The 14,812-nt window shown below is 39.3% G+C and overlaps 1 protein-coding gene across 14 annotated transcripts in view; it reads right to left on the bottom strand.

Moving 5' to 3' along the window:
• dnmt3ab (DNA (cytosine-5-)-methyltransferase 3 alpha b) overlaps nucleotides 1-14,812 on the bottom strand; it is a 523,149-nt gene that overhangs the window by 74,522 nt on the left and 433,815 nt on the right. For all 14 annotated transcript variants that reach the window (XM_063036199.1, XM_063036207.1, XM_063036267.1 and 11 more), the window contains 2 exons: nucleotides 4,587-4,770; nucleotides 1,818-1,902 (listed from right to left, as the gene is read on the bottom strand). In XM_063036199.1, the coding sequence (XP_062892269.1) occupies nucleotides 1,818-1,902; nucleotides 4,587-4,770 (269 nt within the window). The remainder of the gene's footprint in view (nucleotides 1-1,817; nucleotides 1,903-4,586; nucleotides 4,771-14,812) is intronic.

The raw sequence follows: 14,812 nt of genomic DNA, 5'->3' as shown, positions 1-14,812 counted from the left end.
GGTCAGTGGGAGATCAGGTCCTTTTTCAAGGCCTCATTCACAAAGTGCATTCTTCAATCCAAATGTCCAATGAAGTCGCCAACTCCGGGCAAGCACAAAATCAGGAGGCCTAGAGGGTGACCTGTTCAAAGCATCCCAAGTCCCTCTGGGCTATAATATATTTTATGATATACTTGTCTCCTCTGCTGCAATGGGAATTTCTATTATTGATCTTCCATAATGGACATTTATCCAGATATCAGTTAAACTGTAATCGAGGCTGTGGACACCATTTGCATCAAGTAGTGAGCCTCTTACTTCACTTAGATGTCCAGAGTAGACAACTGGAAAATGATAGAGGAATGGGAATGGGACAATGGTTGTTAATTGCTTTAACTCAGCAACTTCTCTGTTGAAGTGTTCCAAATCTTCATTTCTTCTGATTCTATCCATATAGCTTCTGTATTTTGGCTTTATAATCTTCTATAGCTTCATTTTGACATCTCTTAATTCCATTGACAATTTTATCTTCTGCTCTCCTGAGGGTAGTCACTTAGACGCAGGTTTCTTGCTGTTCACCTTGTGATACTTCACCTGCTATTATCAATGTATGTGTCGATACTCAGGTCTAATAATGCTTCAGCCACAGACCACACACAAGGCATTCAAAACAGAGCACTGCTGAATATGCTTACGAGAACGTGTTAAGACTGTAAGACATAGGAGCAGAATTAGCTTTTCAGCCCATCGGGTCAGTTCCAGCATGTTTTCTCATTCAAGCATAGTGCTCTTATGTACTGCCAGTGGTGAGGTCAATTAACTGAGTATAAGCTGTGATAAGGTGGTGATTCTTCCTGATTTGTAAGGGCAGGGCACTTACTTGTTAAACTATTTATGCAGAGCCCTTTTCAGCTTTAGGAGTTCAGGAAATAAATCATACATGTTTAAAAATCATGGCAGGAAACCTGCTTCTTGCAATTTATTCAATTAATGGACTGAGCTACTCTGGTGCATTTTAGGCAGATCATAATGCTTATTCATTCATAAAATTAAAATATCTATCCCAATTTTCTAGGTGGATTATTTTTCATTATGCAGTTTCATTATACAGTACATATTTCTAATAACTATCTAAAGCTGTAAATGACAAGAATTACCTGTATTTTAAAATTAAATCAGTTATGAATTATATATCTAACAAACTTTTTCAGTATGTAACCATTATGTTAGATGAAGTAGTTACAATAAATAAATGTATATTTACATATACCAATTACTAATTGGTAAAATGTCAATTTTGCCTCTGTTTTTGCTTATTGAGAAATTCACTTAATCAGATGCTATTCCAGTCCAAAGGCATGGTGGACAAAATTAACTAATTGTAATGTGAGAATTGCAGATGCATTGTTCTTTTGGCAAATCTCACTGAAGATTTTAATTCAATAGGCTTTCCAAATAAATTTAACTTTATATAAAAAAATGTTCAGGTTAACTGGTAACCACCTAGTTCTATAATTTCATGATTACAGCACTTGAGGAGATTAAATTGATGCTGACAGAAAGCAGCTACACAAGTTCAGCAAGTGAATTTTGAAGAGTTGGAAAAGTTATTTAAGTTGCAAATTAACAGAAGTAAAACAGCTGTTCCGACTGCAAAAGTGTTGGATTCCTTTAATATGGAAACTTCAAATCTTTGAATTGCAGAGGCTGGAAATTATATGCATTATAAATCTCTTTCCGAACTGGAGGTCAGACAAAAGTTATAGGTCAGTACTTATCAAATATTATCTTTAAAATGTGCAGTTTTCTTAATGCCAGCACTTGGCTGTATACACTACCTGTGGCAATGCCATCAAAAAGTGACAGTACTCGGACAGGTTTTCTCTTCTCGGCAGCAATGGGCGCATACAACTTTGGTGGGTCCTGAAAATTTAAAGAAATAAATATTTATAGATTTGTAGAACTCTGCAAGTGCTTCAGAAAAAATCCACTAACCCACCAGATTACATGAATGGATTTCCCTTGGATGTGTTAATTTCCCTGTGTAATACAAATAATCGGCATTGTTTATTATATTTGTGTGCAAATAAGTATAGAGATAGGTATGGTGTACAATGCACCTCGATAACAATTAGGTGCCATATACAGTGGATTCCGGTTATTGGGCCATCAGCTAATCAGGACAACTCTTAAAGAGCAAAAACTAATTGAGTAAATAGCTGGCATTCCCTTCCTTTATTTGGAACACTATGCTGCTTAATTGGGACAGGAGATCATTGCTGAACAGTTTCTAACTAGTGTCAGTCGCATGTGGCTGTTAAGACATTGCACCATGCTTAAAACAAAGTTTTTAAAATAGCGTCATTTAGCATGTGTTTCTGCTCAAAAAGCAGCACTTTTTTCACTAATAGTGAGAACTAAACGGTAAGGCAATTCAGAACTGTTTTGGTGATCGTAGTTTCAAGCATTCAGACTAGGAAATGCCAGCAATGAAATGATTTCTTGACTTCAACAAGTTAGGCACTTTAAAGAATTTGAAGGTATCGACAATCATTTTGAACGTTACAATAAAAATGATTTGGAGGATGCAATTGACAAAACCATTATATGAAGGCAGTCCATTATCTGCATTAAGTGTCTGCACTGATTTTGCTCATTTACAGTCAATCAAAAGAATGCAGCAGTGTACACTGGATTAATTTCTTCATCAGTAACTATTAGGTATTTTTCAATTCCCATGAAACTTCGGCTAAATGGGTCAAAATGTACTGGTCCTGATGTGTCCCTATTAACTGGAATCCTCTGTACATACCAGAGAATCAATGATATCCATCACATGAATCATGTCATGAACAGTGGATTTTATCTGATATTTGTGATATACTATTTAATTGCTTTTGATATAAATCAGGAAAATTAGATAGGAACAGATAAAACCAGAAATTTCAGCTTGTCACATTCCGGTACATGGTTGGGAGAAGGCTTTATTGTCTCTTGTCACCCTTAAACCCACCCATGATCACCGGATTACGGGTGGGTTTAAAGATAACGAGAGACAATAAAGGAGAAACCCACCCACATTCACCAGATGTGAGAGGAAAATACCTTGACGAAAAAGGATACTAAATATTTCTTCTTCACTCTGCAAAAGCAATTAATTAACTTCAGGAAATTGCAGCATGTGAAAGTAAATCAGGTTATTTTCAGCTTTGGAGAAATGTTTCGGATCTAAAGAAATCAAACCCTGATGCACTTTCTGGAAATCCACATAAGGTTCCTGATTTATTTCTGTGAAAATGAATACCATGGCATATAACCTGCCTTTCCACTTATTGACTTCAAGACCTCTCACAAGCAACTTAAAAGGCCATTTCATCTGAGTACAAGCTATTCCTTTCAGCATTTGAATAACCTAAATTATATCTTAAATTGAAACATTTCAAATGAAAAAAAGGCCTTGCACATCAAGCATCCTGATAATAGTTTTGACACAAAATAATAATCTGATGATATGCTTCTAAAACTTAATAGCTTGATTTTTTATCAGAGGGGCTAACAATCAATACAAGTCATTCGTTAGATTTGCAATATAAGCTTATGCAATGAAAGTTCTCCATTTGCTAATTATCCAGATAAATGAATGTCGATTACAAAGCATCTTGGACTTGTGTGAATAAAAAAAAGCTCCTTCAAATCCTCTTAATCAATCAGACTGAAGAAATGATAAAGGCCAGCAAAGAATGAACCATGAACTGTCAGCTGCAATACTTAATAGACAGACAAATGCAGAAAGAAAATAAAAGGGAATAAATACTTAGAGGGAGAGAAATGCGAAGGAAAGAAACATACAAATAATGTTTTGAAATCAGCAATAATTTAAATCTGAGGATATGAGATTTCCTATTCACTGATGTAAGTCTTGATTTTTAATATTTTTTTCTGTTTTTATCTGTTTCACTAAACCCCATCTATCTTTACTTCTGTTCCTTTACATAATTCAAGTGTGGTAAATAGTTATTTTCACACTTTTGGTATCACATTAATGATAACATGTTCACTCTGCCCTATTACCCTTTGCTACTTGAAAGGAGCAAATCACAAAAGGAAGGTTATAAAGAATGCTACAAAATTAATAACGATATAACCATATAACAATTACAGCACGGAAACAGGCCATCTCAGCCCTTCTAGTCCGTGCCGAACGCTTTAAAATAATTATATTTTACAACTTGCATAAATTACAATTTATTCAACTTTGACGGACTTATCATCAAAATTCACTAAAATAGCTTCTTCCTTCTTTCTTGGCTTTGTAATAATTATACAGTTTGGTTCTTGTATCATTAATACCTCAACTTAACAATCAAAAACAAGCTGTCTCAGTTTTTACATTGGCAATTAAAGAAATTCCTTTGGTGGAGGGAATTTCAGATCCAGACTTCTTCACCCAAATTTTGGGTGAAAACGTTTCCTAACTCTCCCCTAGATCCCCCCAATGAGAAATCATTTCTTTCTTTATACACCATCCCATACTTCGAACATCTCAAACAACCCAGTTGTACAACATTTTGGTAGAGTCTCAAGACAGCATATAAACAAATACTTACAAATTCCTGGTCATGGTTATTAGCGAAAAACTGTTGGAGCCGAATTGGCCAATCCTCTCTCCGTCTTAGCAGTCCAAATATTTCTTTGTGATTGCACATGTAACAGTTCCAGGGATCTTCTTTAATTGCTGCCTGTGCAGCACCTGGTCCAACCAGTAGGTCCACACATTCCACACAGAAACATCTACATGCAACAGAAAACAGGCATCATCACCACAAGAAGGGATCAGATTGTTGGCGGCCACCACTCCGGTGGGTGAAGAAACTTCCAGTCCAATGACTCAGCTAAACCTTCCAATAAATTTGAGTTGTTTAAGAACAAGCTCAAAACAACTTAAATAATAAATTGCAGATGTGGCAATTCTAAATGTCAAGATATTAGATTTGACTCTTGAAAAATAATGTCCTCTTTGCAAATATTGTGGACAGAAATTAATGAATGATAGTCTTCATAGTACTGAGTGCTGTAATCCCACAAATAATGCAAATTTCTCTGATACTTTTTAACAGAGAAATTAAACTACCATTAGAAGCCTCTGGGTTGAAATTTCTTCCATGACAGATTCCATTTTTATTTGCTGCTCTCATTTCCTTCTAGTGCTGTATTAGTCCATCAATCAATGACTCTATGATAATATCTTTCCTTCCAGTCTTGGTTTCTTTAATAAAAGAGAGTTCTCAATACTGTTCAATCAAAATTGCAGTACCATAATGGGGCAAGGCTGGAAATTGGAGTTCATACACCGCTGGTGAATTATATAGGCACTACAGTTGTTCCCAAATGACATATTAGACATCATTAAAAAAAAATTGAAACATGAATTGTTTAAACAAAATCTTTGTTTTATTACCTGCAGGAGCCATAATTCCATTTTTTGTCTGTCTGTATTTTATTTTGTGTTGCGTGCTTTATTAGGGGTTATGGTAATTTGTCACGTGGGTTGGGGTGTGGTAGAAGTAAATGAGTATAGTTATGTATTCAGAATCAGAATCAGGTTTATTATCACCAGCATGTGATGTGAAATTTGTTAACTTAGCAGCAGCAGTTCAATGCAATACATAATATAGCAGAGAGAGAAAAAATAGTAATAATAATAAATAAAATAAAACATAATAATAAATAAACAAGTAAATCAATTATGTATAGTGAATAGATTAAAAAATCTGCCAAAACAGAAGTACTGTATATTAAAAAAAGTGAGGTAGCGTCCAAAGCTTTAATGTCCATTTAGGAATCGGATGGCGGAGGGGAAGTAGTTGTTCCTGAATTGCTGAGTGTGTGCCTTCAGGTTTTTGTATCTCCTGCCTGATGGTAACAGTGAGAAAAGGGCATGCCCTGGGTGCTGGAGGTCCTTAATAATGGACGCTGCCTTTCTGAGACACCGCTCCTTGAAGATGTCCTGGGTACTTTGTAGGCTAGTGCCCAAGATGGAGCTAACTAGAATTTCAACTTCTGCAGCTTCTTTCGGTCCTGTGCAGTAGCCCCCCCCCCCCCACCATACCAGATCACACTTGGTTGCTGTTAATTTAGTTAGAAGTAGAGACTGGGCAGGGGTTTGGAAATTTTTCGGTGATTGCTTATTTAATTTACTTTGCAATTCTGATATCACTATATAAGATCACTCATCTTTGCTGCTTTTGTCATAAAAAATTGAACGTACTTTTTTTCAACTTGGCACCCAGTTATTTGACAGTGTGTCACATAGTGTCAATTCCCTCACTCAGTCTCTTCCTGGTTTTCATTTGTTTTCAAGTAACCACTACATTTTTGTCAACAAAAAAGAGTTATAGTAAATGAACACCAGTTTATGGCAAAGGATTGCCTTGGACATGTTGGTGAAATTGCAATTGTAACACTGAGAACAATACATCAGCAACAGGAGCAACTTGTGGTAAGATTATCTGTGACCTTTTGTTGATTTATGCTGCGTAGTTTGAACAGTGTTGAAATATTAGACCATACGATATAGAAGCAGAATTAGGCCATTTGGCCCATCGAGTCTGCTGTGTCATTTCATCATGGCTGATCCATGTTCCCTCTTAACTCCAATCTCCTGCCTTCTCCCCATATCCCTATTGCCCCAGTTGCTGACATTGAATACTGTTTGCTTGGTCTGGTTTGAGTGCTCTGGATACATGAACAATTCGTTTGTTGCCTACATTTATTGAATGGAATACTGAACGTTTTGCAAATGTGCTTTGGGCACACAAAGAGTTAGTTGTGAGTTGTGCAATAAGGAGAAAGTAACATGAGTGAATTAAAGCATGGGACTGACATCAGCAGCCCCAAATTCAGGGCTGGCAAAGGAGAAATTAAACTCACTGCCAAAGCTTTGCTGAGTAGAATTGAAAGTCTTCAAAAGGAATGTAAAACAAATGTGAACAAAATTAAAGGTTTAATACCATCAAATAAGGACCTTTGAACAATAAGTGAAATGCCCTACAAGTGCAATCTCATCTTGAGAATTTGACAAATCCCTACAAGGCTGTCGCTAAGCAACATCAAATACTGATCTCTTTGCTTTCCAAGGACAAACAGGAAAAACAGAATGAATGTTTCTCAAGCATTGATAGCTGTAGCAGTGCATTCACAGAGGATGTGAAACAATGGTTCACCCAAACATATTACATTGAAGGTAATGTTGCTGCAGTAAGTGAATGAGTTTCTCACCTTCCAACAGATGTTTTTTTCTCAAATTCATGTTTTGATTACACATACAGCAAGTGACCTGCAAGTTGATTTGAAACTAAGCAACAGTGTGTCAAATGGAAGCTCTCGAAGCTTTGCTGCTGGAAGAAAACCTTTTGTATCAACTAACTCCTCTGCATGCTGGAAGAGCAAGAGGAACAGCTATGGAAAAGGAAGGAGCAGCTTAAGTTGCAGGAAAAATTATGGTGCATAATTGGTTAAAGTTAGAGTGCTAAGGGCTTCAACTGAGGCAAATGCTAAAAGTGCTCCAAGTCATATGATGTGAATCCTTATACTGAAAACACCCAAAGATAAGCAAAAACGCCCAATGTCAATGCTGATTTATTTGTTCCTCAAGTGTCTGGGCAACATGAACAAGATCCCCAGGAAGTAGTTCAGGGTGTTTACTCTCAGCCTGCACCAAAGAGGCACTCTGAGCCGATGTCATATCCAACATATCAAAGTGCTCATGAGAACATTCACTTGCAGCATGGAAACAATCTTGTTTGAGATGATACAAATCAAAATAGTGTTATTGATATCTTGAGGAAGCAAAATTAAGTAACAACCTTATTGCCACAACAACAACGCAGTTTATCTTTTCCGAAAAGAGAGATTTAAGTATTTGATGGTGATCCATTACAGTATCATGCATTTATGAAGACCTTTGAAAGTAGTGTTAAAAGCAAGACTGACAGCCAGAGTGATTGTCTCTATCTCCTTGAACAGTACAATAGGGGTCGCTCTAGAAAACTTGTCAGAAGTTGCTAGCATGTTGACCCTAAGAGAGGATATGTCATGGCTTCAGGCTTTACTACAGGAATATTTTGGCAATGAACAGAAAATTGCATCTGCCTACATGCAAAAGGTTCTTTCTTGGGTACCTATCAAATCTGAAGAGGTGAAAATGCTTCAAGATTATAGTCTTTTTCTTAGAGGCTGTTGCAATGCCACAGCAGAAGTGCAGTACATGCGCGAGCTGGACATGCCTGCGAATATCAAACAAGAGAAAATCTGCAGATGCTGTAAATCCAAGCAACACACACAAAATGCTGAAGGAACTTAGCAGACCAGGCAGCATCTAGGAAAAGAGTACGGTCAACATTTTGGGCCGAAATGTCGAATGTAATCTTTTTTCTTGATGCTGCCTGGCCTGCTGAGTTCTTCCAGCATTTTGAGTGTGATGTCTGCCAATACATTGATTGCCATAGAGAAATTGTCCGTCATGCTTAGGGATATATGGAGAATGGTGGTCTGTGAACTGCAAGAAAGGCACAACCTTAAGACTACTTTCACCGACATTGTTGATTTTATTGAAAGGCAAGTAAAGGTTGCTCTAACCCAGCAGTTGAGAATTATCAGGATGCTCCATCACTGGCAGTAAGCAAAGGTGTGAGCAAAACTAAGACACAACTTCATTCTAAGGCTAAAGGAAGCAGTTTTGCCACTACAGTGAGAAGTAAAGCCAAAACGAAACCTGGAACTAATGGAAAGGAAATGGCCTCATCAGCCAAAGGGGTATGTCTATTTTGCGAGGGACACACATTGGATTTGTACTCTAAGAAGGAGAAAAGGGCTTGTAGTGAGAAGATTGCCTTCCTAAAGGAAAACAGTGTCTGCTTTGGCTGTATGTGTACAGGACACATAAGCAAGGTTTGCAGGAAGTGTCTTTCATGCAAGGTATGCAGTTTTAAACATTCCAGATACTTCATATTCACTCTGATGAAATGGGTGCAGAATCAAAACAAGCCAAGAACGACTCAGACACAACAGTGAGTAGTGCCTTGGTAGCCAATGGTCTTATAGGGGCTGGTGATCATGATTGAAAAGCACAAGTGAAGTCTAAGAAGGGTACCAAGACAGTGGTTACTTATGCTTTCCTAGATCAAGGAAGTACAACAGTGCTCTGCACAGTGGGCCTCATGAACAAGCTCAACTGAACAGGAAAAAGGATACACATTCTCTTACACACCATGGGTCAAGAGAAGGTTGTGAGTAGCTACATTGTCTAAGTATTGGAAGTGGCTGACTTAGTTGGTGAAAACTAGTGTGAACAACCTAACATCTATACACAGGGAATGTATGCCTGCCTACAGAGGGAACATCCCATGACAGAGGGGTCCCCAGCGATGATCTCACCTGAAATAAATCCATTTACCAGAAACTGGTTGGAAATTGAGCTGCTGACAGGGATGAATGTGCGTCTAGTATTGGAGCCGTTGCCAGTGACTTGCAATGTCAGTAATGGGACTTAGGTAATTAGATCAATGTTGGGTTGTACTGTAAATGGACCATTAAAAGAAAACAATGATAATAGAAGAGACTGTGCATAGCCAGAGCTGACAGTTAACAGGATTTCAGCTTTGAACTTGGATAGGCTTTGGCAGTGGCGGTTCACAGCAAACTTCCCTGAATGCAGTCAGGATGAATGACCTGGTTTGTCTAAAGAAGACTACAAGTTCATGGAGCTGGTTAAAAGTTCTGCAGGACTGGTGGATGGCCACTAGCAGATACGTTTTTCCTTTATGAAAGGAGGAGGTTGACATGCCAAATAACAAGAAGGTTGCAGGACAAAGTGCTCCAAATCTACGAAGAAGGATTAAGGAGGATTTGTCATTTCATACCATTAAACAGCTTTCATGAAGGATGTAATCTCCAAAGGTTATGCCAAAAGAGTGCCAGCAGAGGATCTGATACACAGCGATGGAAAAGTCTGGTATACTCTACATCATGGTGTTCACCGCAGAAAAGGGAAACTCTGAATTGTGTTTGACTGTGGAGTGACTTTTCAGGGAACATCACTAAATCAGCTGTTACAGGGGCCAGATCATACTAGCTCACTGATTGGATTCATAACCAGATTTAGAAAAGTATCAGTGGTGATCATGGCAGATGTGAATCAATATTTCATAAGGTTAAAGTACCAGCAGAAGCTGAAGATCTGCTGAGGTTTCAGTGGTGGCTTGATGGCGGTCTCAGCCCACACTTGGTGGACTTTAGAATGGTGGTACATCTCCTTGGAGAAGCTTCATCGCCGAACTGTGCCAACTTTGCCCTTAGGGAATGTGCAAAAGACAATAAAGAACAGTTCAGCTGAAAGATGGATAAGGTTTTGTATTGCTTCTAGTCAATGACTGCCCTGTGTCAGTGTCCCCCAAAGAAGAAACAGTACCTCTGTCTCATGACCTTATATCTCTTTGTGTTATAGTTTGCTTTCGATTCACAAAGTGGATAAGCAACAGACATTGTGTGCGAGCTGTGATACCAAAGGAACAAAGAATGAAAGAGATGAAGAATTTGGATTTGGATCAAGATATACCTTTGGTGGAGAGAGCAATGGGTATGCAATAGTGCATTCTGTCTGATACTTTTAAGTTTAAGATCATGATCCCAGATAGATTTCCCCTTCTGGTGAGTGGTCTATGATCCTTAAGAAACCTTGCAAGAAAGAACTTGGCTGGGATGACACTATGCCAACGTGAGTGGACGAGCTGGAAGAACTCTGTCAATTGGAAGACTTCAGGTTTGTTAGGTGTTTGAAGCCCCTGGATTTTGGAGAAGTTACTGCTGCACAGTTACACCACTTTACAGATGCAAGCAAAGATGGCTATGGAGCAGTGACCTACCTGCTTTTGCACAATGCGTGATCTCAGGTGCACAGTTTTTTTATCATGAGAAAATCTAGGATAACTCCATTGAAGTAGTATGGAGCTCACTGCTGCTACAATGGCAAGCCATATGGACACACTGTGGAATAAGGAATTGCACATACAGCTTAATGACTCAGCTTTTGGACTGGTAGTATCGAAGTATATCAAGACTGAAACTTCCAGGTTCCGGACCTTTGTTGCAAACAGCGTTTCAGAAATTCTTAAGGTCACACAGGCATCTCAATGGAGATATGTAAACACTTCAAGTAACCTGGCAGATGCAGCCTCTAGAAGGTTGAAGGTGAAAGCATTCCTGAAGAATGAAATGTGGATATCAGCCCCTCATTATCTTCTTCAGCCTGAAAGGAAATAGCCTGTGCATCCTGATTTTTCTGGAGAACTCTTGCTCAGTGATCCAGAAGTCAAGCGGAGTGCTACAATGCATGTCATGCAGACTGAAGAGGAGGTAGATGTGGTTACATGTACAATCCATCACTTCTTGTCTTGCACCCATTTGAAGAAGACAGTGCCCTGGATTTAAGAACCTACTCTTGTTTCTTAGTCAGAAGAGGAAGCAATTGACCATCACTCTTCCTCAGTCTGACTTAAATGAAGAAAAGTGAGTGTGTTCATTGGAGAGAGAGATTGAGAAGACCAAAGGTCAGATCAACCAAGGTTGCTTCTCAGTGAAGGAGATTAGAAAGGCCGAAATGGAGATCATTGGGTTTTGCCACAGAAAGAGATTTCCAGATGAATTCTCAGGTTTGCAAAGGGGAGAAAGTGTGAAAAGGAACAGTGATATTTTTAAGCTGAATCTTAAAGTACTTAAAGATGGTGTCTTGAGAGTTGGAGAACAGCTTAGTGGGGCAGCCATGCCTGAAGAGTCAAACATCCTGTTACATTGGCAAAGGATCTCCAAATCTCAGACATCATTCTGAGGCATTTGCATCATGCGGTAGGACTTTGTGGCTATAACCACACGTTGTCTATGTTGCACCAAAAATACTAGATTCCCGGTGCTAGTACTAGGAAGAATGACTTCTAAGTGTGTTCTTTGTCGAGAGTTGCACATAGCTTCAGGATGCCAGCCCCTGGCAGATCTACCTCTAGACAGGCTCTCTCCAGATGAACTTCTGTATACACATTTGGACCTTTTGAAATGAAGAGCAGAAGGAGAGGTATGGAGTCATATTTACCTGGCTAGCTATATGAGCTGTTCACATTTAAACGGCATCTTCTTTGGACACAGATTCCTTTGTTAACATACTTCGCTGCTTTATAGCAAGGCGAGGACAGGTTCATGAACTGCACTCTGATAATGTGACAAACTTAGTTGGAGCTGAGTGTGAATCAAGAGAAGTTTTTGAGAAGTGGAACCATTCACAGATCAGTGATGTCCTTCTTCAGAAGGAATTAAATAGATTTTTAATGCCCCTGCTGGCTCACATCATAGGGGAACACAGGAGAGATTGATCAGATCTGTGCGAAAGGTCCTCAATTCCACCATGAAGGTACAGAATCTTGATGAAGACGGTTTCCTCATAGTCCTTTGCAAAGTAGAGGCTATTATCAATGGTCATCCAATTACTAAGGCATCCTCTGTTCCTAATGATTTAGAAGAACTAACATCCAACCACCTGTTGCTTCTGAAGCCCTCACCATCCTTACCATCAGGAGAGTTCCAAGAGGAAGACAATTATGCTCATCAGAGATGGAAGCAGATCCAATAAATGTTGAATTTGTTTCAGAAATGGTAGGTCAAGCAGTACTTGCTAGAGTTACAGGAATGTCAGAAATGGTCAGGTATAAAGTGCAATTTCCTCCCAGGAGACATTGTGCTTTAGTTGATGGCACAGTGCCTCACAATTTATGGATCACGGGAAGAGTCATTCAAGCCTTTCTAAACAGAAGAGGATTTGTGCGACAGGTGTGCATCAAGACCAAGACCAGCTGTCTGGACAGGCCTAAAACAAACATCTGTCTTCTACAGGAGGCAGAGGTTTGAGGAACTACAACTCTAGAAGCTTCACTCACTTTGGTTGTCTGATTTCATGACTTTGACCTGACTTCCTGACTTGACAGAGTTGTGGTAAAGATCCCCCTGTACTGGGCTAAGTGCCGGAAACCTCTGGCCTAGATGACTGTTACATGACTTGACTTGAAGAAGAAAGATGAAAGAGGATATCTGCATAAATATTAAGTTGTTGATCCTTGACGATATCATGTCTCCTATTTTTGTAGTATGTTGCTGTGATTATTATAGTGCAATTATTAGGGGCTGGGATGTCACAACCATGTATCTATGTTCTGCCTGTCTGTATTGCATTTTGTGTTGCATGTTTTATTATGGGTTACCACAAGGTGTCACGTGGGTTAGGGTGTGATGGAAGCCAGTAAGTACAGTTACGTATTCACACTTTGTGCCGTGCATTTAGTTAGAGATAGAGACTGAGCAGGGGCTGGATATTTTTAATTGATTGATCATTTCACCTACTTTACTAATTCTGATATGGCTATATAAGATTGCTTGTCTTTGCTGGTGTTGTACTAAAGTACTTTTTTCAACTTGGAACTCAGTTATTTGGAAGCGTGTTACATAGGGTCAATTCTCTCAGTCTCTCAGCGCTTTTGGGCTGTTTTCCAAGTAACCACTACATTATTGGAAGAAACATTAAGATCCCTGCGGAAAGTAGAAAGGGTGGGGGGAAGAGCAGACGTGGATGATGGTGGGATCTCATTGTAGCTGGCAGAAATAATGAACGATGATAAACTAGAGACAGAGGTTCATAGTGAGAAAGGTGAGGACTAGGGGAATTCTGCTTCTGTTCTGGCTGGGGTGGGGGGGCAGTGAGGCGGGTAAGAGCAGAAGTACAAGAAAAGGAGGAAATGCAATATTCAGCTCTATTAGCCACAGCACACTTACTGAAAAAGGAGGATATTTCCAATGTCCTGTAACGGAAAGCCTCATCTTGGAGAAATTGGAGAAAGGAATGTCTTCCTTACAGGAGATAGGGTGGAAAGGGTGTACTCTAAATAGCAGTGGGAGTCGGCGGGTTTATCCAAATATTTGTCTCCTGAGATGGAGACAGAGGGATTTATAAAAGGGAGTTAGGCATCAGAGGTGGTCCATATGAATTTGCAATGGAAGTTGGTGGTGAAGGTGATAAAATTGATGAGTTTTGCTCACATGGTTCAATCTGCCATTCTCCCATCCCCTAATGGCTACTATTCTCATCTGCTTTACTTAACTGAATCCAGTTCTGATAATCTTTTGTATTCCTCCTCATCTTCCTCCAGCAGCTGTCACCTCTCTGCACTCTCCTCTCCCCCCAGCTTGCTCACTCTGTTGTTTTATTTCCATTTTCCTCTCTCTTTGTTTGCCTCCAACTATCATCCACCTGCCGCAGCCTTCCAACTCCACTCCTATGTTCACTAATTCCTTCTTCCCCACCTGTCTATCTATCTATTGAGATACAGTGTGAATAGGCCCTTCCGGCCCTTCAAGCCATGCCGCCCAGCATTTTCCCAGTTCAACCCTAGCCTACATCCTCGGACTGGGAGGAAACCACAGCACCCAGAGGAAAACCACACAGTTACATGGAGAACATACAAACTCCTTACAAGCGGTGACAGGAATTGAAAGCTGGGTCCCTGACACTTTAAAGTATTTTACTAATCACTTACACTGGCCACCTTGCAAGGTTTCAGTCCAAAATGTTGACAGTTCTTTTTCTCTGTAAAAAATGTTGCTTGACTCACTGTGATCTTCCAGCAGATTATTATCACATTTCCCTACACCTACACACATCCAATTTTACTGAAGGCTGACTGGGTGACACATAAACAATATGCTCTTATGAGACAGGAAAGGCAGAGTGCCTTCATGT

The sequence above is a fragment of the Mobula hypostoma genome, chromosome 2, assembly GCF_963921235.1.
Source record: "Mobula hypostoma chromosome 2, sMobHyp1.1, whole genome shotgun sequence".
Lineage (NCBI taxonomy): Eukaryota > Metazoa > Chordata > Chondrichthyes > Myliobatiformes > Myliobatidae > Mobula > Mobula hypostoma.
Note: the sequence above shows the minus strand (reverse complement) of the source record. Positions and strands in the feature narration are given on the sequence as shown.